Genomic DNA, 25,420 nt, shown 5'->3' with positions numbered 1-25,420 from the left:
AGATATGTTTCCAATTAAGCTGGCTTTACTACCCACCTATTGTAATACTATAGGTATGGTTATAGATACCAAAAAGAAGGAAAAAAATCCCATAGCATGGCTATACAGCAACACATTAAGTAAGGTCTGACGACTAGACCAATATATGTCAAAACATTTCAACATTTCATTAGTTTTACTTAACTGACATTTGAACCACTTATAGTAAAAAAAAAATCTTACAGACTTATCTTTCAGGCTAAAGATTTCCTTTATTAATGAGCTTTTTTTCAGTATCTTAAACCTTACAAGAAGCTTCCTTAGGCATCTGGCATATGAAATACGTGTTTGGGTTTTGTTTTTGTTTTTTCTTTTTTGTCTCAAGTCAGACTTTCTTAGTCATGTAATCACTGACTTCAGTCTTCACTCCACTATGTGGCCTTTTTAAAATTTTTCTTTTTTATTTTCCCCCCAGCTTGTCAAGAGTTCAAGTTCCCTAAGCCTTCCATCCTCAGGTTTCTGGCCACTGATTTGGTCTCCTCTTCATCCACCAGTTTTTGCTTTCTGAGGGCCATGAAATGTTCATTGTATAGTTACACACAAATAAATAATGCACTGTTAACTCTACAGCTAAAAGAAATGGGAAAGGGGCCTATTGCATAGCAATACAGAGAAATCAAGTGAGGCATGGGACAGGACAGGTACATACAACAACTCCACTTAATGGGATTTTCCTGTTTTTTTCCTTTCACATAGTTAACACTAAACAAATTTTTCCAGTGTTTATTTTTTCTTTAAAAAAAAAAAAGGTCTTGCTTCTTGTCTATCTCACTATCAGAGAAGGTGAAATGTAGGATAAGGCCTTCAACTTTTTTTTTTTTGCTTCGGATGCCAGTTTTAAAAAACAAAGAACCAAACTTCCAAAGTATTCATACTAGTACCGCTTTTTCTTTTCTTTTTCTTTTTTTTTAACACTGATGAACTGAGGCTCTCTCTTTATTTTTCTTGGTATGCATGCCATTATCATCGCAATCATCATCGTCATCGTTGTAATCATCGTCATCATCGCTGTGATCATCATTATCTGTTTCCAGGATTTTTAGCTGCATTTGCAAGATTTGACAATCATATTGGAAAGCTGTTCAATCTTGGGGGTTTTGCCTACGTAGTAGAGGATGGTGAGAGGTTCTAAATCCTGGGATACACAGCAAGGAGACGCAGATGCTTCTGGGTTTATGGTGTTATATAAGCTGAGAACCTGCAAGGGGAACGAATGGTCGTGAGAAAATGGAATGGGAAGAGGAGGGGATGAAGGGGATTAGCAGATGGCATAGAGAACTAACAAATTGTTTTATTGATAACCCAAAGAATTGATTAAAGAGTCTCATGATCTTGACTGAGATGTCTAAGTTTCACAATGTTCCCCCTTTCCCATTCCATCTACACCTATATGGGGCTGCATCTATGTGCAAAGAGCAAACTGGCCACTTTTCACTCAATAATTTTGGTGGCCATCTCAGCAATTCCTTTCTACAATATTGGTCAGGATGAACAAAGCCAATCAACCAATGATTTTCTCATCTCTCCCCAAGAAGCTTTCCTTCATTCAACTTGACCTTCTTACCATGATCACTCCTCTTCTGTAAAACCCCTCAGTACTTACTGATAATGATGGCACCAAAGCTCATATTTGGTTCTAGGCTTCTTCATAATTGCAATTTTTTTTTCTTTCATGTTCATACAATATGTCTTCCCACCTAAATTATGAACTTCTGTAGGACAATGACTGCATCTAGCTTTTATTATAGCTCTTCTTCTTAAAGTAGGGTGCTCTCTGTTACATATCATAAGAACTCATGTTTATGGAATGAATAAACATATCCTCTTTGTCACAGCTTTATATAGTAAAGTTTTAAGTCACTTTTGGATACAGAGCAAGACCCCTTTCTTCACGGTGGGAATACTACTAGGATAAGGCAGCGTGGTATTATGAATGAAAATTGGATTCAGCGTCCCAGGTTCTGAATTCCAAAGCTAGCACTGTTATTATCTGTGTGACCTCTGGGCCTCACTTACAAAATTAAAGGGCTGGATCAGATGATCTCCATACTCCAAATCCTCTGAAGGCTTCCTGTCAAATGAATTATGTGATCTGATTCCTAATTTCAGTTTATTCTTAAGTTCCAGAGAGAAACTTCCTTTGGTTTACCATTGTTTTCAGAAATGAAACGATACCACGACTATATATCAAGGGGAGAATGGGAAGGCTCCTTATGGCCAAGGTTTTCTTTTCCATTTTTTACTTTAAAGTCATATCAATTTAGGCTTCCATGTTGTGAGGGGGGAAGGGAGGAAGGGAAGGAAGTGGAGACTAGAAAACTAGCCATGAAATCAAAAGAAGGTCCAATTTCTACACATTTTAATAGTATGCTTTTAAACCTACATTATATTCACCTGGACATTCACCAAGAGAAGTCTATAGGTTACCTACTGGTGATGTATGAGTATTTCCAAGGATACCATTAATGTGTTAGGTTAAACACTAACTGGCCTTCTCTTCAAAGATTCTATGGAGCTTTTCCACCTCAAACAGAAGTTCTGTTCAGTCCAGCAACACTAGCCACTTTATTAAACTCCCTCTGGCTTCTTGGGGAACTGTCCAAACCACATATTTGTGACCATGACAGTTTATTCTTCCTCTCTCCTTAAAAAAAAAAAAAAAGCACAACTCCCGATTTCCCATACTATGTATATGTATCAAGGAGATGAACAATGTCTCTACTTGGCAATTTGGACTAGCTTAAAGTGCTGTTACACAATAGCCTGTCTGTCCAAAGAGAACCCAGACAAAGGGAAGGGAACGTACGAGAATCTCTCTTAAGGCTGAGGACTCAGTTAACTTGGAGTGTCAAATTGATTTGATGTAATAATTATAGCACAAGTAGGAAGTACCCAATCAGGATTTGAACTCAGATCTTCCTGACTCCAAGTCAGGTACTATGTCCTTGCACCATCTCCAAAGTCAGTCCAATGTTTCAGAATATAAATGAAGGAATGCGAGTCCTATTTGTTTGTCTGATGTCAGATGGCTATAGATACTTTAAAATTATTTCAGATATCAGCAAGAACTGATGTGTGCTCTTGGACATTACTAGGACAGATCACTCTAAGCACAGGGAAACTTCTGGATAAATTATGTGTTTTCTGGTAACAAATTCATCTTCTTATTCAACACTGTAGGATATTCCCATAACAGCTCTTAAGCAGGAAGGACTACAAAGGTAGTGAGTGGCAAGCAATAATAATAATAGCATTTAAATAACTTTTTAAGTTTGCAAAGCACATGACACCCTTGGCCCCTTTGGAGTTTCTTAACAACCTTATAAGTCAGATGATCCTCATTTCACAGATATGGAAGTTGAGATTCAGAGGTTAAGTGGCTCTGGAGGAGAAAGTGAGGCTGGTGACCTTGCACAGCCCTCCCTCACTCAAATCAAAGTCAACTGCAAGTCACATCATCATTTCCCTGATGCCATGGTCCTCTTTGAAAACGAAGGACAAACACAACAACAACCTGGCTTCACTAAAGTTGCTCAGCTAGTGACAGAAGCTGGTGTTCTTGTCATCTCCAAGGCTAGCCCTCCTCTCTATAACACTGTATTGTATTGTCTAATCTAGCTCTCCCAGAAGTTGGCAAGTTCTTGACACAGACTCCGGAAGAACTGAACAGGATGAATGATATGATGGAGAAAGAAAAAAGCACAGAGCTGCAAGTTAAGAGACTTAGCACTGCCCTGGTCTAACGATTCAATCTTGAAGAAATCACCTAAACTCAACGAACTTCAGTTTTCTCTTCTGTAAAATGAAAAAAAAAAAAGCTGGATTAAATGACTGTTGCCAACCAGTCTAGCTTATAATTTCTTTGGTTCTAAGGATCAAATGAGATAACATAGGCACAATGCTTTGCAAACCTTAAGAGCTATATAAATGCTAACTACTACTATTATCACTAGGCACAGGCAAGTATAATGGAGGATCAATAAGTATTTACACAGCAAAGACAAGGCTGTAGATTAGAATTCATAGGACCTAATCTGTCTCTCTGCCCTCCCTTCTCCCAAACCAACTATCTGTCCAGAAGTAGTAAACATAGTCGCTAGAATGCTAGACCGCTAGTTAGCCCTGAGTTAAAAATCTTACCTACGACATTTATAAACTGTGTGACTCCAAATAAATTACATAATCTCTCAGAGCCTCAGTTGCCTCACCTGTAAAATAAGGATACTAATACTTGCAGCACCTACCTCACTGGTTTATTGGGAGGCTTAAACTGGATAATCTACACAAGGTGTCCCAAAAGTCTTAGTTCAGTTTTAAGCTATTAAAGCTTAAAACTATTTTGAAATATAATAGTCTCAAAAGTCTTGGTTCAATTTTAAGTTATCAAAGCTTAAAACTATTTAAAATAAAAGTAATAGTCTCAAATATAAAGTCTTCGCTCAGTTTTAGGCTACTAAGGCTTTAAAAAACTTTTGAGACTATCATTGTTATTAAGCTTTAATAGCTTAAAAGTTTTAAGCTTGATAGCTTAAAACTGAAGACTTTTGGAACATCCCGCATAAAGTCCTTCACAAACTTTAAAATCATAAACAAATGTCATTTGTTATTATCTTGACGTAAGTAACTAGAAAACTGATAAGTCCCCACTTCACTTTAGTCTATACAGAAATTTAGAAATGAAAACATTTAGCAAACTAACATGAGGACAAGTTACCATCCAGTTTTCAAGTAACAAATCCGTTTCCTCTCATTGTTTTTGTCTGTTAATACCATGTCATTCGGTCACTCATTCATTCAAAAACTATTTTGGGGGTATCCTGCTATATTTAGGAGCATCCTGAAAGCCTCACCCTCAGAGCACTTGTAAGCCTTATGCACAAGCCTTATGTACCTTTCCAAAGGCAGAAAATGATCAAGGGAACTCATATTGATTTCACATTTACCAAAGTTTCCACATCTTTTCTCCCCCATGTAGCAGATTTCTCCAGCATCCATCCATGAATTGTAATGTATGTAGTGCCACACTGACCAGAAATCTTTTGGAAATGCCATCAGCATGTGTGTCTGAACACTATATCAATCATACCAAACTCAAATAGAAATGGGGGTCACTGAACTATACATAAGGATCCCTGAAGGACATGTGTTGATTTAGAAAACCACATGTTAATATTAACTACATTCTATTGTTTTATTTATTTTGTTAAATATTTCCCAATCACATTTTAATCAAGTTTGGTCACACTTGGGAATGCTGTACGTCAAGTGTTTGACGCTTTCAATAGCTTTACAAGCAAGTATTCAAGTTAGTGATATACTTACTCTACTGTGCTGAGTATCTGAACTCCATAGATATGGGCAGGCACCAGCACAGAAATTAGCATTGTACCCCTTGGGTTCATGAATCCATTTCCATCCAAGGTCCCTCTTGAAATCAATATAAAGCGGACGCAGGCAACAGTTATCCTGTACATTCCTGTTGAGAGAAAAAGAGCAGACAGTGGTATTAGAATGAAAAAAAAGAACCACAGACCTTTAGGGTTTGGCTGTAATCTAGAGTGATCACATTAGGTCAACACAGTTGATTTACTATTCTTTATGCCTTGAGCCCTAAGTCTGATTAATCTAAACCTTGGCCAGGATGATCAAACTTTTATTCTCAATTTCCTTGTCAGACAATAGCAGGGACAAGGTTGAGAGAGACCAAATTCTCTGCAATTCTTTACAAAGGCAATTTTGCAATTAGGTCAAGCATTTATCATGTGCCTACTAGGTGTTAGACACTATACTAGTCACTGGGTATATAAATACAAAGAGATGGTCTCTACTCTAAGGAAGTTTATATTCTGCTAGATTCCACAATCTTAAAGGATTTTAGAAGCCCTGGCACCAGCAGAGATTTCAAAGATCTTCAAGGCCAGGAGTTCTTGAACACATTTGTGTCATAGAGACCCCCTTGGCAGTCTAGTGAGGTCTACAGACCCGTTCTCAAAATTATACTTTTAAATGCATAAAATAAAATACATAGAATTACAAAGGACGCTAATTATATTGAAATATAGTTCTCAGAATTGGTTTTCAAACTCAAGTTTACAGAGCCCAAGTTAAGAACTCCTGATCTAGTACAACTTTCTTGTCTTACGGACAAGGAGACCAAGACTGATAGATGAAAGAACTTGCCTCTGATCACACATATAGCAAACAGGAATAGTGTGAAGGTCAAATGTCATCCCAGTGAAACCTATTGGGGACAAAGAATCTTAGGACAGGCGTGTGCCACCAAAGTTGTGTACCACTGGAGAGGAAGATTGGTCTGTGCCTCAGCTGGTATGGTGGCATCATTAGTAATCATAGGGTCAGAAGAAATTAAATGCATCCAGACCAAGGATCCCAGTACTTATTCTGATGATCAGGAATGAGATATAGTAATGAATAAATGGTAGGAATTCTAGACATACTCTTAAAGCATACTGGGATTGGATATTCCTCTTTCTGTGGGCTGTGGCATGGGTTACAATAGATTCAGGTCTCATCCCTGTTTCTCTGGTGTTGTTGACTAGGATGACAGTCACCCTGTCACTTTCTAGCCCGATTTGGAAGGAACAAGTGATTTTTACCCTGACCCCTCCCCTTTTCATGCTCTCTGCTCTAGCATTAATGAGTCAGCAAGAAGGACGTGGTCTTGCTAAGCCTTGCTACATATGTATTACTTTGGGTAAGTTACTTCTTTGGGTCCTAGGTTCCTCATTTGTAACCTAAGGGAGTTAAATTAGATGATTCTATTTCTAAAGTCCCTTTAAGCTCTCACATTCGGTTACTAGAAATAGGGCTACTTTAAAAAAAAGCATTTACATGTCAGGCACAATGCTAAGTATTTTACAAATATTATTTAATTTTGTGCTTGCAACAACCCTGGGTGACATATGCTATTATCATCATTTCCACTTTGCAGATGAGAAAACTGAGACCTAAGGAGGTTAAGTGACTTGCCCAGGGTCACACAACTAATAAGCATCTAAGACTGGCTTTGAACTCATGTCTTCCTGACTCCAAGCCCAAGGCTCTACCCACTATGCCAGCTGCCTATACAGTGGAAAAAGGAAGAAAGCCTATTCCCTCTTCGGCCAGGGATGAATCTGTGATAGGATTTAAAAGCAGGATTTTCTACCTTCCACATCAGAAAGCATTGTAAGCAACCTCTTATATGCAAAGAAGAAAGGAGGATATGCATTCACTTACAGTTATTAAGAAGAAAGTTAATAATAAGACATTATTATTTTCATCTCTGGGCTTAGGAATAGCCAAGAGTAAGCCAGGAGTAATGTTCATTTCAATAGATAGGAAAAGCCATTCAGAAGATAAAAGAAGAAATGATTTTGTTTCTTTTTTGTTTTGCTTTGTTTACCTAAAACAATAGGCGGCATCTAGAGCACGCTTCTTCCGCCGGCTGGACTGTTGCGACTCAAGTCTGTAGGAGGGTAACAACATTAGCAGGAGATGTGGGGTCTTCCCACTGTTTTTTTTCCTAGTGGACTTTATAGTTTTCAGATCACTGAAGGAGCCATCAATACCTTAAAAAAATGCATTCGGGTAATAAATATTTAGCTTTTATCTTCATCAATTATAATCAACCATCTTTATCTCTTTGATCATTGTCACAGACAGTAGAGAGGATGATGAAATCAACAGCAGGGTGCTATGCTTGCCATCCATTGAGATGGATGTCATGCAATAGGCCTTGTCACGGACATAGTCACCAACTAATTTTCTAAATAAGTTGTTTCTTTGTTTTGCTTCTCCTAAATTGGTTTCTCCTCAAGTAGAATTTCAACGCCATGAGCAGTAAGAATTGGAGGAAGAAGTAATCATATAGTAAGCCTTTATCCCAGAAACCAACAGTAACCTCTTAAGTTTAGCTCAGTCAGTATCTACTTGGGCTGGTCTCAGTCCTTTCCTGGCCGAAAGCATGGCAGTCCACCATGCCTGGATGTCCATGCCTGTCACATTCCTCCCCAAGCTACCAAATCAGGAACCCTCTCTGGCAGAACACAAGTAAGCCTTACACTGAGAAAGTTTAGTATAAGTAAAAGAGAAGTCACCCTCACCTAGTGCTATTTTGGGAGATGGTGAAGAAAAGGCTTTTTCATCAACTTTATGGCACCCTCAGTACTTTCCTGATTCCCTCTAAGGTTCAGAAACCTGAGCTTGCAGAAGCACAATCAAGAGATTGCTGGTTTAATCGTTTAATCTCAATATTCTCAAGAATCGTGACTAGGTTGAATAATGGCCCTAATCTCAAGGCCTCCAGCAAAGGAAGGAATTTTTCCATTAGTAAGGGCCACAAAGCCCTACTGTGGTCCTTCAAAAGGGTCATGGAAGCTTGGTTGGGGTAGTACATGCAGGGACAGAATGCCACATGATCTTGGTCTTGGATTGATGCAGTGGTTGTTTAGAATATGTCTGGGGGTTACTGGCAACTCTTGCATTCAAGGCCCGATTATTGAATCTGTGCATAATCTGAACTGTTGGCTTCCTCCACTTCCCTGTGGCTTTTGGGTATTTTATTGATAATGTCTCTATCAGGAGGTGGACAGAGAAAGGAAGGGAAACTGAAACAAGTCATCTTTATAATTTTTTGTGAACTCTTGAAAATGTTGTGTAAGAAAGAACTTTAAGGTCCAGGTACTTCTATAGCCCAATCTGTGCTTTCAGACTCAGAAAAGACAGGAGGATATCTAGAATTCTCTCCTTTCTGAAATTCAATTTGGAATTTAAACCTGTGCCACTGTCCTAGAACTAATAGCTTAAACAGGCTTGGAGATTATCTGTGAATTTTTATCAGTGTGTGCCATCCCCTTTCTGATTGTCCAGATAACAGAGAGCAGGCTGTACCACTGTCTGAAAGGAATTTTCTTGTTGAACTCAAAGGAAAATAATATAAAAGACTACTTGACATTTCTCTGCCACATTTCAGCCAGATGGTCAACAAGTATTAACTGAGCATCTATAAGGTATGGGGTTTGGGTACTAGGTGTTTTCCAGTAATGCCTCCCTTCCTTCCTAAACCCCCATGCCCACAGCCAGCCCCACTCTTGTCCAAGTAAGTGAAATTTACTCCAGTCCACTTTGACAATGCACTTTCCCCTCTGCAGCATGACTTCTCCCACACAGAATTCTAACCACCATCCCTACCTCAGAAGACAAAAAGTTCTAGCAAGTTACCTGCGAATCTTGCTTCTAATTCTTCACTTTTATTCGGAATGATGTAATTATTGGATGGTACAAAAGTGCAGCATGGGCAGTGTAAACTTATCTTAAATCCCAGGTTCCTGTCTGGAAAACATGAAGTCAGGGAAGTCATTCTTTTCCCCCTTAACAACTCAGTCACCAAACATCTACCAAGGAAAGCAAAGGGCTGGTGGGTAACCTTTATGGTGCAGCCATTCATGCACGGCTTCGGTGACATCAAACGAGAGCCATTCCCCTTCTGCTCTGGTCTTAACAACTTTGCTATCAATGTAGCGCTGGGTTGGGGATGTTAAGTCTTTGGATTTGAGAATCTGGAAGAGAAGAAAAAACAGGATGGAAAATGAAGAACAGGTATATATTAACCAAGACCTAAACCAAAAATATTAGCTCATCTTATGGGAACAGGATCGCAACTCACCACCTAAATTCCAAGGAATCAGAACTGAGGGACAAAGTGTTATAGAATTAGAGCTGGAAGGTAGCTCAAAGGCCATCCAGGTCATCCCTCCCCACTCCCATTTTATAAATGAAGCCTAGGAAAGTTAAGTGACTTCCTGAACATCATGCAGGTACAAGTGTTTCTGAGGTGGGATATGGACCTCAGCAGCCATTTAGAATAATCCAAACCTGAAAGGCATCCTCACTGTGTTCTGCCCAACAAAGGGACTTCCAGCCTCTCCCTGAAGTTATCCAATGAGGGGAAACCCACTGGCTCTCCAAGAATCACATTCCACTTTATGGCAGCTCTAATTGTTAGGAAGTTTGTCCTGCTATCTGGTCTAACTTTCTCTCTATTGCTCTTGGTTCCATCCTGTGGAGCCAAGCAGACTGATCCTGATCCCATTTCTACATTCCAACCCCTCAAATTCTTGAAACTAGCCGCTACATCCCCTCTGTGTCTTCCTTTCTCCAAGTTGAACATAGCCAGTTCCTTCAGCTGCTCTCCTGTGACACAGACTTGAGGTCATCCCCATCCAAATCGCTCTCTGCTCGATAATCTCTGGATTATCAATGTCCTTTTAGGTACATGTGACCATCCTCATATTGTTACCTAGCTCTCTAACATGCTCATATACAGAGAATACATGGAACCAGGTGCTATGCTATGGGGAAAAAAAGGAGCAATGAAATCAGCTGCTTGTTATGATAAAAAGTGACGTGAATCATCCTGTCAAATGGGTAATAGAAAGTGACATTAATTATTTTATTTCTGCTGACACATGCTTTACAAGACTTCAGTCATAAAAGTCAGGGCTATTAACTTAATAGTTTTGTTGTTCCATAGATCTCAGTGCCATATTTATTTAATTGGGGTGTAGTGGGAGGTGGTGCAGAGAGTAGGGCCCAACACAGTGGGCTGGCCTTCCCTCCCTCAGCCTCCCACTATCTTTTTCTCTCCAAGTCTCTTTCTCTCTCTCTCACTCTCTCTTTTCTTCTCTCATTCTCTCTCACTCTCTGAAGGCCCCTGTTATAAATCTCTTGATAAAGGAAACAGAGCTGTAACCCTAGCTCTTAACTCCACTGATCCTAAATTCCTTGGCATGCCACAACGTTCTAGGTAAGGATAACACTGGACTTCTGACTCCTAAGAGGACTTAGTAGGATTTATAAAGACACCTCCTATCCCACAGGCTGGGAATGAGTTTGGGCAGAAGCAGTCAGGAGCAGGGTGTAGATGAGAGCTCCCAGGCAAATCTAAGTTACGCAAGACATCTTTAAGAGGTATTCATTTCAAACAAGTGAAAAATGGCAGCACTGCGTCCCCAGGTTTTTGAAAGAGGATCTACCTTTTTAAATGGCTTTCTGATTCTCTGCCTTTGTGTAATAAACAGCACATGAGAACGGGTTAACCTAAAGCTTCCTGATGTTGACTACTGACCGACCTACGCTCCTTTCTTCCAGAGTTTCACAGCATCTCTAGTCCCAGGGTGGTACTACAGGACTTGGCCCTTCTTGATAGGTGGCAAGAGGTAATATGAGAGAGTGGAAAGAACCATGGACTAACTAGATATTGAAAATCACAAATCTCTACTGACCAGCTCTGCTGGACTTTTACACTAACTAAATGGGTTAGCAAGTCATTTCAGGATAATGTGGGAAGGAAATCAGGACACCGTTCCAATCATACTTACTACCTGGGTGACCATGTACATAATCAGATTCTGTGAACTCTCTGGGCTTCAGTTCACTCATAGGTAAAACAAAAGGGCGGGTTAGTGGATGATCTCTAAAGTCTCTTTAAGCTCTATTATGTTATTATTTAGGACCCATTTCATGTATATAGGATTTGATCTCTCTAACTAGAGCATAAGCTTCTCAAAAGTTAAAGATCATATTTCTTCTCTTTCTTTTCTGTCCCACCCCTAATTCTTATATAGAGCTAATGCTAGAGGAAATAGGCATTACTAAAAAGCAGGAGAAGCAAACAGTCCTTTGCCAATACATATCTGAACAATTGAGACACCCAGAGCCCATCATCTGCCTAGAAATAGATGTAACTTGCTAGCCTAGTATGTGCTGTAATTATGAACAATGAAGAAAAGATTTTCGGGAATTTTTATTCCTGAGCTCCTAAAAATTTATCCTTGACCATCCTTGACCAGAAACCCCAGTTATGGCTCTGAATCTATTAAATCTGGTGGCCCTTCTCTGTTAATTCATGGTGCTTTGACATTTGTTTTTCCTTTGGATTTCTTCCTTTAAAAATGTTTTGTTTACATCCCATCTGTGATTTCATTGAAATAGGGAATTCCAAGGGAGGATCAATCAGTGAAGATCAGCAGCATCTGTTCTGCAACTTAGAGGCTTAGGATCCCATTCACTAAAGAGATTAGGTGACTCATCCAGGGTCACACAGCCAGTAGGTGTCAGAGGCAGATTTTGAACCTAGGTCTTCCTGACTCAGTGAAGTCCTTTAGGCACTGTACCACACTGCTTCTCAGCATTAAGTTGTTTTGAAAAACTGTTTGCTGGGATAGGGGAGGATGTCCATGTGTCAAGCAAGACTCAATTAATAAACTTTTATTAAATACCTACAACGTGCCAGGCACTGTGTAAGGTGCTGGGGGTATAAATGCAAAGAATAAAACAGTACCTACTCATGAGGAGTTTGTCTTATCTTCTTCATTAGACTCAAAGGAACATAATTTTCTCTTTGTATCTTCCCATAGTGCTAAGAGGAGGGGACAGAATACAGGGAGAAGATGCTCTTCCTATATTAATAACTTAGTTGATTGGCTGCTTCCTTAATTATTACTATATGAGCCTCACTGTAATGATTGTTCACTCTCAACAGCAGAAAAGAAACAAAGAATAAAACTCATAGTTGTGGGTCCAAATGGCAGAGAGTCACAGGAACCCGGGACACTAAGGAAATCCTAGACCTGATAGAGATAGGGGAGAACCCAGATCATTATCTCATGAAATAGACCAAACTTCTCAAAGGAGATTATTAGAATATGCTTTTTTTAGGGAAGGGAGGGGAGACAAGTGACTTGCCGGGGTCATACAGCTAGTAAGTGTTTGAGGCCACATTTGCACTCAGATCCTCCTGACTCATGAGCCTGTGCTCTATCCATTGCGCCACCTAGCTGCCTCTTTATAGTTCTTTCCAAGACATATTCTGTATTATACAGGTGAAGCCATGAGATCTACTAGAGACCTCTGATCCCAGAGAAGTTTCTTTACATCACAAAAGGGGCAAGTAACCTAGGGCAGACCAGCACTTGCATTTGGTCCAGAAATATTATTTCCACCCAATTCTGAATGGAGAAAGCTGACTCCCCTGCTTTTGTGGGTAGTTTACTACGTTGCTATAACCCTTACGTCCAGAAAGTCGTGTCCCTGCAGTTCAAGCTCTTTCCCTCTTATCTGGTCCTCAGTGGAAACAGGAAACAGCTGCTCGTCATCACTCACAGAATATCCCTTCATATTCTTGGAGGCTGTTATTAAGTCCTCTCTTAGCCTGCTCTCTCTAGGCTAAATAAACTGAGTTTCCTAAGTCTTTACTCACAGGGCCAATTTCCTAAACCTTTAATCATACAGGTTGCCCTCCAGAACAAAAGATAATGTATAAAAAAAGCAGTCTTCCTACTGCTTCATGATTCCCTTTGACTGAGAGCTGGCCTGGAATCCACCCCATCGTGGCCCAAAGCTCAGAAATCTTAACTCCAAAGGCGTAGCCTTCCTTGAACACTCTGTTTATCTCCCTTGCCAAATTAGATCATTTTGTGCAGATCTGACCTTTTGTGGGAGAAAGGGTGGACACACTGACCTGATGTTATCTTCTTTTTAAAAGGTTAAGTAGCTGTTTCTTTGACTCTAAAATTGACAGGAAGAGGGTCCAGAAGGCTTACTTTTTGATTTTCTTGAAGATTCCCTGCCCCATCCATCCACTAGGCTTATTTTAAAGTATAAATGTCCTGGGTGAACAGCAGGGACCTCACCATTTCCAAAAGCAGGTTTCTTCCTAATTCCTTCATACATGTGTGTATATATATGTACACATGTGTTTATGTACATATACATATGCATATATGTGCATATATTCACACACAGACATACTCGAAAAAGACATTTCCAGGCTACTTAAAATTAAAATCTGGTTGTCTCCCAACTTTGCTACCACCCACAATGATGGCAAATGTTTCACTTATTACATCGCTGATATACATTAACATCAATCTGGGATGGCATGGAACTGGATCTATGATTTTATTGGTGTAGGGTGAGGAACTTCCCTTGCCAAAGCAGATCAGAACCTTCACTGCCACTGATAGTCTTGGGGATTTGATTAATTAAGAGGTTCAGTGATTTGCTTAGATTCATACATGTGTCAGAGGCAGGCCTCAGATCCAGATCTTTTGATGCTGGTTCTCTGTACAACTGCCTCTGAAATACACAGACATATTCATACACACACAAAAATATATGAGAGGATCAAGTGAGATAATGTATATGAACACTCTTGACAAACTATGAAATACAAATATAGTCCCACCTTCTGCAGTAACTGGCCTTCACCAGTTGCTAATGCCTTCTCTCAAATGACCTTCTATCTGTTCTGTATGTATATATATATATATATATATATATATATATATATATATCTTATGTTCACCTAGTTATTAAAATATTATCTCCAACCCCCTTCCTTAAAGTCATATGCAGGTTCTTTGAAAACAAGGCCTGTTTTTGCCCTTTTTTGCATCCCCCACCACGGTACCTGGCACATATAACAGCTTAATAAATATTAATTGGCTGACTATCTTTATAGCCATATCTCCAACAGAGTCCCTAGTCTGTGAATACATTTGTTTATTCACTCTCCTTGGGGTGAATCTATTTCTCCTACCATCATTTCACAGGGGTCTTTAGCCATGCTCACTTCACTTCCATCTCAGCACATTCTCCAGACTTCATCTCCACACCATCAGCCTTCACTTCATTGAGATATTTTTGCCCTTGGACCTGCTTTTCTGACTGGTGAATTCCTTACCAGCCATGCTTACTTCACTCCCAGCTCAATTCACTCTCTTGACTATTCTTATTCAACCTCACCTATTAGAATGTAAACTCCTTGGAGTTAAGGACCATCTTATTTGCTTGTATTTGTATCCTGAGGGCTTGGCACAGTGCCTGGCAAATAGTAAATGCTAAACAAATGCTCTATCTTAGAACACACCTTTAGTTTCTTAGATTTGTGTCCATACTATGCACACCCTCCAAGAACACCTTGTTTGCCCTTTCCCTTTATCAATCCATATCTTTGAAGTCCCAGGTGAAATTCCTTTTCTTCCATGAAGCCTTCTCTAACCAGCACAATTTGAAAGTGATCTCTCCTTCCCCTAAATTTCTTTACCACCCTAGTGTCAAAACAACTCATCTGGCACTAATCACAGAATACCTTGTAGTTACAGTTTTATGTGTTCTATCCTATCTCCCTGACTATTGTAATCTCCCAGGCCACAGAAACCAAGTTTGTCACTTTTTCGGTCTAAGGTCCTCCACAACACTTCAAATATTACCTTGAACATAATAATGAATGAATATTTGCTGACTGATTAGTTTAGCCCTGGAAGAATACGGCTTATTGTGCTCAGCACCTAGATGAGGGTTGTGCACTTGCTAGAAGCTTAATAAATGTTTTTTGAACTGATTTAAAATACACAGAAAAAAAGCTAATTTAGGGTAGTTTTTCCCTTACAGAGGTGGCTTATGTTCAAGGTTCTCAAACAATTTAATACCCAAGTTGCTCACCTTAATTACAGAGAAAAGAAAATTTTTACCAATTAGTGGTAAGGGAGGATCTGGAATTCTAGGGCAATGAGCAAAACCAGAGACAAGAGGAATACTGAGGCTCAAAAGCTTCAGATTACAGAATGAACTTAACTTTATGCCTATGCCAGCCACTAAAAAAATAAGAAACTACCCAGTATCTGGTACTATGACAGGAGCGAAAAAAATTTCTTGGCATTTATTTTAAGGACAATTAATCAGAAGGAAAAAAAGTGATTCATCAATACAATTAATGCCAGGTCTACAATAAGGTTTTACTCAACTGTTACACACACACACACACACACACACACACACACACATGCTAATTTTCAAGCAATAGAAAGCCTGGCCTTGACCAGTGCCAGAGGCCTGGGTGAAATAAGTGGCTTTCGTTGCTGATAAAATATTCCACTGTGGCACAAATACAACTCTGTATTCCCTTTGACTGTAGTCTCCTTGATCACTACCTGGGTCACTTGAGGGGTGCCTGAAAACCCAACACAGAGGATGGTTATTTCACAGAAGGGCCTTAACAGAACCAGCACTTATCTTGTTTTCTCTTTATTTCTCCCTCCTGTAATTGCAATGGCTCCTTTGTGATTGTACCTAAGAGGTCTGAAGTAACGCATGTCTTAGAATTTCAGTCCCTGCCTAATCTGCTCCCATGAAAAACAGATGACCCTCCAAAGAAAGAAGCACATAAAAGCATGTACTTTATATAGGGGAAAGAGGCTCCAGATATGTAAGTTATCACTCTATCAAATATTACCTTTTGACAGCATATACCAAATCATACAAATATGCATTATTCCTTTGTATGTTATGATGAATTATATATAATAGTTCTGTCATTTTTAAGTTAATTTCATCAAATGTAAAGGCAAAGATTCTTTAAGGTAAAACCCCAGTTTCAACAAGAAAACTTTCTTGATCTCCTTAATGCTAGAGCCTTCCTCATGTTGATTATCTCCAATTTATCCTGTCTTTAGATTATTTGTAAATAGTCATTTTCATGTCATCTTCTTCATTAGATTGGAAACTCTGGGGACACTCTTTCATCTTTCTTTGAATCTCCTGAGTTTAGCATAGTGTCAGGCACGTATCCTACTAGGCTAACCAATTAAGAAAGCCTCTCCACAAAAACATAACTTCTTGATAATTTCAACCTGGAGAAAGTGGAGGCAACGATGAGGAAGCTGCTGCTATTCTGGATCAACAAGGAGGAGCTGGTTACTAAAGTAGAAATAGCCCAAAGGTTGAAAGGAGGTGACCAATCGATCTTAGACTTCACTACAGATAAGGCATTTAATTGGTAGACACAGGTTGACATATAGCCAAATCTGTGGGAGAATGAATTTTTAAAAGTTTAGAAAAAAGGTTAGGTAAAAATACCATGACCTGAGATTCTTTGAAGGAAGTCAGTCCAAGAGGAAAAAAAAGAAATGTTATGTCCATGGCATAGCTCATCTAGAACTCTATTAACCTTGTAAAGAAGTAAATCAATTTAAGTCTTGCATAAACCTGCCATGAACTCATGATAGTAATTACTGCTTTCTTTTCTAAGTGCTCACAAAAACATTCCTTTAAAAACAAACCCTAGAATTTTGCCAGGGAGTCAAAGTCAAACATTTTGGACTACTGTCTTCTTTTTTGAGCATTTAGACAATATTTTCCTATCTCTAGGTCTATAGTACTTCTATTCACCACAGTTTTTCAAATATCAAATGATTAGAGGCTTAGAACATAAAGGGATTTTAGAGATATCCTAGTTCAGGAGCCTGTGGATAGATTTGAGGGGCCCATAAACTTGGATGGGAAAAAAATGTGTATTTTTATTTTCACTAAGCTTTAAGTGGAATTCAGCATTTCCTTCAATTATAGAAGTAGGGAACAAAAAATTCACATAATATAGATAAGGTGAAGATATATGTATAAGCTGAGTGACCGTGTAATTTGGTAGATCTAAAACTGGTTGAATAACCAGATGCCCAGACACATAATCTATGTAGGTGTTCCCTACCCCCAATAATATCACAATACCATATATCATACCTCTGACATTTAGTAGCTATGTGACATTGGCCAAATCATTTAACCATCCTGGTCCTCATTTTCCTTATATATAAAGTGAAGGGAGTTAGACTATGAGGCCTGTGAGGTCTCTCCCAACTCTAAATTTATAATCCTAAATGCTGCTCATCTTATAGATGAGGAAGGAAGTGGAAGAGTTGGGATTTGGATTCTGTCCCTCTGAATTTAAATCTGGGACTCTTTTCACTGTACCATCAATGGATGCAAACCTCAACCTCCCTCCTACGTGTCTTTGGCATGAATGATCAGCAGTAATTTGCAAATGAGGATGATATTTGGATAACTGTTGGTTTCATTTAACTCTTTTTGCCTTGTTATAAGGGAGGGCTCTGGGTTGGAGTAGTATATCTGCAATTATTGATGTGAGAAAAGGTGATGAGACTATTTTTTTAAGAAAAAGGAAAAAAGAGGAAACTCACAGTTTGAATCAGGAAAATCTAACAAGCAAGATTTTGCTGAGGGATTCTGGGTTAAAAGCTATAGTTAAGTTCTCTTTCCTAGGGTACATGTTCTCCATTGAGGTGCTAATTAGCAGGTTATAAACCAGAATCAGAAAGGATGACAATTCAATTCAGCCCAGTCTTTATTGAGTGGCTACTATGTGCAAGGTAGTGTGGCATAGGCATGGTGGATAGAAAGTTGGCTTTGGAGCCAGGAAGAAAAGTTAAGTTATGCATCTGACACAAACTGGCTGTGTAATCCTGGAAAACTCACTTAACTTCTCAGTGCTCTGGACGTTGTGGTGTCAAACTCCATACTATGCCACATATTGACTTAACCTCCCCCCCCCCAAAGATCATTATCTATGTTGGACTGTATTTTTAGTTATTTTGTTAAACATTTTCCAGTTACATTTTAATGTACTTTGGGTTGCATTGGAGAGTTTTGTTAGCTGCTTAAAGTGTGGGCCACAAGAGAGTTTGACATCACCATTCTAGAGGAGTCTTTATGGCTGTAAGATGCAAAGAAGGTGCTAGCCTATACTGGAAGAGAGATTTTCTTTAGCAGGAACTTCCCTATACTAATAAAATCCAGTCACTATCCCTACATGCAAGGCATAGTGCTGGGTATTAGGGATACAAAAGTAAAATGGCCCTGAGATGCTGACAAAGCACGATGCTAATATATTGGCAAACTAGAATGTGGGCAAGTTGCAAGGAGCAGTTGAAGCCTCAATTCTTCTCTAAAGCTTATTGACCTGGAGCAACATAATCACAGGAAGAAGAAGGAGGAGGGGAATGAGAAGGAGGAGAAATAGGAGGAGAAGGAGGAGGAGGAGGAGGAGGAGGAGGAGGAGGAGGAGGAGAAGGAGAAGGAGAAGGAAAAGAAGAACAACAACAAGAACAAGAAGAACAAGAAGACCAAGAAGAAGACCAAGAAGACCAAGAAGAAGACCAAGAAGACCAAGAAGAAGAAGACCAAGAAGAACAAGGAGAATAAGAAGACCAAGAAGAACAAGAACAAGAAGAATAAGAAGAAGACCAAGAAGAACAAGAAAACCAAGAAGAACAAGGAGAACAAGAAGACCAAGAACAAGAACAAGAACAAGAAGAACAAGAAGACCAAGAAGAAGAACAAGAACAAGAAGAACAAGAAGACCAAGAAGAAGAAGACCAAGAAGAACAAGAACAAGAATACCAAGAAGAAGACCAAGAAGAACAAGAACAAGAAGACCAAGAACAAGGAGAACAAGAAGACCAAGAACAAGAACAAGAACAAGAAGAACAAGAAGACCAAGAAGAAGAACAAGAAGGTCATCAACCTCAAAGACTTCAATTTCCTCATCTGCAAAAGGCAGGTAGAAAGCTTGGTTGTAGAGTGCTAGACTTAAACTCAGAAAGACCTGAGTTCAAATCTTGCTTCAAACTCTTACTAATTGTGTGACAGATAAGTCACTTAACTTCTTTGGGGCTCATTATCTGTAAAATTCAGACCCTCCAATTAAAGAAAAATGCCCAGAAAGTGCCCATGTCTTTATTCTTCTCTCGGCTCTACTCCTGACTCTGGACTTTATCATGCAATCTCATAAGTACCTTCTCTCTTCCCTTTTACACTTCTCAGCTCCCTATTATGTGCTATCTTCTCTCATTAGAATGTTTAGATGAGCTATGCCATGGACATAACATTTCTTTTTTATCCTCTTGAACTGACTTCCTTCGAAGAATCTCAGGTCATGGTATTTTTACCTAACCTTTTTTCTAAACTTTTCTTTCTTCTTGGTTGTTTTTGTATTCCCAGAGCTCAGGGCTTAATAAATGCTTATTTATTCATTGACTAAAATGACAGTGTTGGACTACATAAACTCTAAGGTCTCTTCTAGATGCACAATTACAGAATTCAATATTTGAAGCATGGTTCATACATCAATAGAAAGGCTGATGGCAAGAAACTGAAGCAACATCTATACAGTAGTTTGAACTGGAAAAAAAATTACAAACAGAATTAACTAGCTGAAGAAAAGAGGCATGAGAATGCTGACCACGTTGTTGATTGACTGGCAAATCCATGGCAGAGTGCTTTAACAGAGGGATAAAGGGATCAAGCCACTGGATTTGGGATTTCATTGGAATAGGTGAATAAGCCCCCCATACCAATGCAGATCAGCCACTACTCTACAACTTTTAGGGAATTTCTTAGACCACTGAGAAGTTCAGTGACTCATCCAGGGTCACATAGCAGTATGGGTCCAAAACAGGATTTAAACTCTGGGCATTCTGGTTTTGAGGCCAGCTTTTGCTCTTTCTCTGGGACTTACTAGGCACTGTTTATTTACTGAACCAAACAACACATAGAGTTATGGATTTTAGAGATTATCTTCATCTAGTCCAATAGACTCATTTTGCAGATGAGAGAAATGAGCCCCAAAAGGGGATGTGATTTGCCCAGAATCATAGGATTTAGATCTGGAAAGCAGTGTGGAGGTCATTGAATCCAATTCCTTGTCCCCAAAGACATTAAGTAACTTGTCCTAGGCCACAGAGGCAGGAAATAGCAAAGACTAGATTCAAAAGCAAGTCCTCCTTAACTGCAAAGTCAGTGTTCTTTCGTTTGCAACTGGTAAATTGTAGAGCTTAGACTAGAATTCAAGTCTTCTGAATGCTAGCTTAATAACCCTTGGAAAACAGCTGCAGATGGCCTAACCTGCTGTGGAACAGTAGGAATTGGGTTCTCGTTTTTATTTTTAAGGAAAGGTGTCAAGTACAGCATTAGTCTAAAGTCAGAGTTGCAACAGTGCCAGGCTCTGAAAATAGCAGCTACAGAAGCAACCTTGAATGGAAAGTACAACTGGTCACGAATTAGCCTTTTTTGACCACACCCATTCACAAAGAAGATCAAACCCAGTAGATAGGTCAGCCCTCTACAGGAGTGGCAATGATCTACTTTCCCTAGGAGGGAAGTATGGCTTCTGTTCAGTTTGCAAAAATCTCGATATTAATGGTCTCGTGCATACAACGTGTTTATTATATCATGGGACATTTTTTAAAAAGGGGGTACTGTGCTGTGTCTGCCTACAGAGTGGCGCCTCGGTAAGGATCGGTGTGAAGGGGATTGTATGCCATAAAATCTTGGACAAGAGAAGCACAGTATGACCTCTTTCAGTAGCACTTTTTGTAAATCTAATTTAACAGCCACTCTTTTTTTGGCTGACCTCTTTTTTTATTTTGTGCACCCCTGGGCAAAATGAGAAATGAAAGCTGAACTCTATGTATGTTTGTGTGAGTGTGTGTGTGTGTGTGTGTGTGTGTGTGTGTGTGTGAGAGAGAGAGAGAGAGAGAGAGACAGAGAGAGAGAGAGAGAGAGACAGAGACAGACAGAGACAGACAGACAGAAAGACAGACACAGAGACAGAGAGACACACTGACAGAGACAGAGACAGAAACGGTGATATAGAGAAAGACAGAAAAAAAGAGAGAAAAACAAAGAGACAGATTGACACAGAGGAAGAGAGAGACAGGGATAAATAAAGACAGAAATAGACAGAGATAGAGACAGAGCTAGAGACAGAGGGAACATAAATATCTCTGGGGAAAAATAAAAATGGAGAAAACTCCTATTAACCCCATCAAGGCTATGTTCCCTGCATAGTTGACACCAGAATTTCCTTTAAAAATAGGACTTGTCTCTCTGATCTTGTACCAGAATTAGAGCACCAAGGGGCAGTGACCTTAGAGATCTAATTCCTCTTACTTTACAAAGAAACTAAGCTTCAGAGAGGTGACCTGGACTTCTCATGATCCAACAGCAAATTAGTAGTAAAGGCAAGGACTAAACCAAGCATCTATCTATGTGTAGCTTATAGCATCATTGCATCATTGCAAAGGGTTGGAGGTGTGCGGTGCAGTAAATAGGGTGGTGGTATTGCTAAATGACAACCCACAACTAAAACCTACTATTGTCCTAGATAATGGATCTAGAAGGGGAAGGAGCCCTGTGGCCATCAAGGGGAAGACCTTGATTTTACAGATGAGAAAATCAAGGCCCCTGGAAGTCAAGTGTCTTGCAAAAGGTCACACAGGCAATAAATATCAGAAGTGGGATTTGAACACTGTCCTCTGACCTCAGATTCCAAAGACACGTAGCTTTGAAATCACCATTGTCATATTATTCATTGTATCATTCAACTACATTAGTGCACATAACCCAAGATTTAACTAACTGCCAATAGTGTAAATATAATACAACCTGGTAAATCAGTACTGAAATCCAGGAAGACTTAAGACATATTTCCAAAAAAGCCATTTCTCTCAGAGTTCCAAGGGAGCCAGAGGTGACAGTAAAAATCCTTCTGCACAGTTCCATTGTTCCCCTTGACTTAGAATCTTTACTCCCTTGTTGGTAATCTAGAGCTCCACTGAAACACACTGGGTAAGATCCCAAGCTCATTTCAACTCAACACATTCCTTCTCCAATGATTAATGAGGAATGCTCAGCAGATTCCATTCTCCTAAGCCTATCAGGGACCCAATATATGCAGCCTCACACTAACATCGTGATAAAAGGCAGGATTTTGGCTACTTTTCTCCTGATGCTTTATGACGTATGACCCAAACGTACCACACTGCTTCCCTAGTAAGTTATTTTAACATGCTACTGCTCAGTGGTTTGAAGCTAATAACTTAGTCTTGAAAACAACCTGGTGGCTCCTGTCTGAGACCATTGACCTAGATGGCTTTTCTATCTGGGAAGGGAAAGTCTGAGAAAGAATAAGGTCAGCATTTCTACAATCATAACCAATATGAATATGGAAGGCAAAGTTTCTTCCATAACTGGGAATCAAAAGTTACCAGTTAATAAACTCAAATTTCACAAAATACATATTCTAATTAAAACATTTACCAAGTGGAGACTATAGAAATACATTTGCAGCATGGAATTATTCAAGTGAAATATACTAAAATTTTGTCCTTGAAGGACTAATAGAAAGGCATATTCTAATCTTTATGTAAGGAATATGCATTCATAACTTCATTACCATGTAACTGAAGTTACACACATATAATTCCCATTCTTCAGAATAGCTGAGAATGTACCCTGAAAGTATGAGCTGAAAATACAAGACTTCCACATGAATTATTCAACAAACCCCAGGATGTTAGGAGGAAGTTATGTTCCCTAGACCTGAGAAGAACATCACTTTAAGAGAAATTAAGATCATTTCTGCACTACATATAATGTCTTGTTGGTCTAGCTGGTTTACAGAAGAGGACTTTTTCACCCCCTTAGTAGGAGAGTGAGATCATTCCCCTGGTAACTGAGTTCCAGTATTGCAATTCAGACCTAAGGATTGTTCACCACAAAGTGTGAACTTACTAGCCACTCTTCCAGGCAAGGAAGGATTCTGAGGCAACTATGGCCTCCCTGTAGCCTATACTGTCAATGTACTAGGACTGTGCCTGGTCCCAATCCATCAAATGCAGTAAATTATACTATAACATTTGATAGATTGGTTGTAAATATATAAAATTTCTAATTCTGATATTTGGTAAAAGCTACAAACGATCAACAGCTTCAAGATGGGTTTGGATATTTTCCTGGATACTAATTGCTAATTACTATTAAGAGGAAATTAGGGATATCTTTTATTATTGTTCTAATGATGATGACGATGATGATGATGATATCTAGGACACAGAAAATCCTTTGAGGTCAGTATTATAGAAAATAGTCCCAGCCACAGATGCCAACTTCAGAGTTGTACAGAGATGGCATAATAAGGAAAAGGGAGCTGGACTTGGAGTCAGTTTGAAGCCCACCTGAGCATGTCATTTAACCTCTCTTAGCCTCAGTGTCTTCACCTATAAAATGGGAAGAATAGCAGCACCTACCTCACGGGGTTATAGTGAAGATTAAATGATATATATCTGAAGGACCTTGCAAATATTACAGCACTATGTCAATGTTAGTTACTATTGTTATTATTATCTTTCTAGTCCTGGTTCTCTAATTAAAGTCTTTGTATGATCCTGGGAAAGTTGTTTGACCTCTCTGAGCCTCAGTTTCTTCATCTGTAAAATGAAATGGTTTAACTAGATGATCACTAAGTTCCCTTCAGCCCTAACTAAGCCCTTAACTAAGATGATCGCTAAGTTCCCTTCAGCCGTAAGTGTCATTCCCTGGTTTTAGCAGTACAGGGTTTCCATGAACTGGCTAGATGGTGGCTCTGATCCAGTTCTTATAGTATACAGACAAGCTAAGTGGCTGCCCCTGAGTTTCCCCTTCTCTAAGATGGTGCCCCTGGCTTGTTTCTGGAATGCTCCTTCGGAAGGGGATTCTCTTTTCCCATTTCCCTTTCCCAAACCCATGATTCTGGAAGAGATTTAATCACAAATACAGGAGCAATTTAATCAAAGAAAGATGTACTTGAACTTCGAAAGTGGCCAAGAGTTATGATAAATACCATGGGTTCAAAGGCATTCTCAAGTCATTGGAGCTTTATCTGATCAAATTCCAATAAAGGTTGCATTTGGCATAAATCTTTAAAAACATTGCTAGGGCTATTTGTAGCAGGCAAAACTTTCTTACTTGATGTTGTTCTTTTCTTTCCCTCTGTAAAAAGATTTTATCCCTCTAATATTGTCCCAAATCTTGGTGTACATTTGAAATCATACGGGGATCAAATAAATGTATGCTCTTTGGAGATGATTAGAGTAGCAGAGGGCAGAGAAAGGCAGCCCCAGGATCTTCCCCCTCTCCAGAGTGCTGACAGAGAATTCTATAGGAGAGCTGAAAGAGTAGAATCAAAGTCCCAAGATCCTCTGCTAAGCCAAATGTGTTTTTCAAATAGAAGCTTCAACTCCTAAGGTCTTTCTCACAGGGAGGGAGAGACAGCAGTCCCTGTGCAGCCCTGATTAAATAGTATTGTTCAATTGACCAACTACTTTGAGGAAAACATGAAAATCCACTAGAAATGACATGTTGTTTCTATCCAGGCCCATATTCTACTTCTAATGATGGGACATGTTGTGGGAGAACCTTGAACCCAAAGGGTGGGAGGAAGCATGATGCAACAGAAAGAGTGTTAGATTTGGAGTCAAAAGGTCTGAATGAGTTTGGGTTCTACTTGTGTGACTTTCGGCAAGTCACTTCCATTAGTTGGCCTCAGTTTCCTTATCTGTAAAACTGAACTAATTGGGCTCTAAGGTCCTTTCCAGTTCTAGATCCATAATTCCATGATCCAACATACTTTAAGGGGACAATTGCCCCTTATTAACACGAGACCATGGAAGGAGCACTGAACATTAGAATCACAAGACCTGAGTTT

General features: G+C 39.3%; 1 protein-coding gene across 1 annotated transcript in view; it reads right to left on the bottom strand.

Annotated features, from left to right (window-relative positions):
* Positions 1-231: 231 nt before the first annotated feature.
* TGFB2 (transforming growth factor beta 2) overlaps positions 232-25,420 on the bottom strand; it is a 96,615-nt gene continuing 71,426 nt past the window's right edge. Inside the window, exons 3-7 of the mRNA XM_036756018.1 lie at positions 9,467-9,599; positions 9,262-9,372; positions 7,445-7,610; positions 5,362-5,515; positions 232-1,237 (exon numbers count right to left, since the gene is read on the bottom strand). Of these exons, the coding sequence (XP_036611913.1) occupies positions 1,079-1,237; positions 5,362-5,515; positions 7,445-7,610; positions 9,262-9,372; positions 9,467-9,599 (723 nt within the window). The 3' untranslated portion in view covers positions 232-1,078. The remainder of the gene's footprint in view (positions 1,238-5,361; positions 5,516-7,444; positions 7,611-9,261; positions 9,373-9,466; positions 9,600-25,420) is intronic.

The sequence above is a fragment of the Trichosurus vulpecula genome, chromosome 4 (assembly GCF_011100635.1).
Source record: "Trichosurus vulpecula isolate mTriVul1 chromosome 4, mTriVul1.pri, whole genome shotgun sequence".
NCBI lineage: Eukaryota > Metazoa > Chordata > Mammalia > Diprotodontia > Phalangeridae > Trichosurus > Trichosurus vulpecula.
Note: the sequence above shows the minus strand (reverse complement) of the source record. Positions and strands in the feature narration are given on the sequence as shown.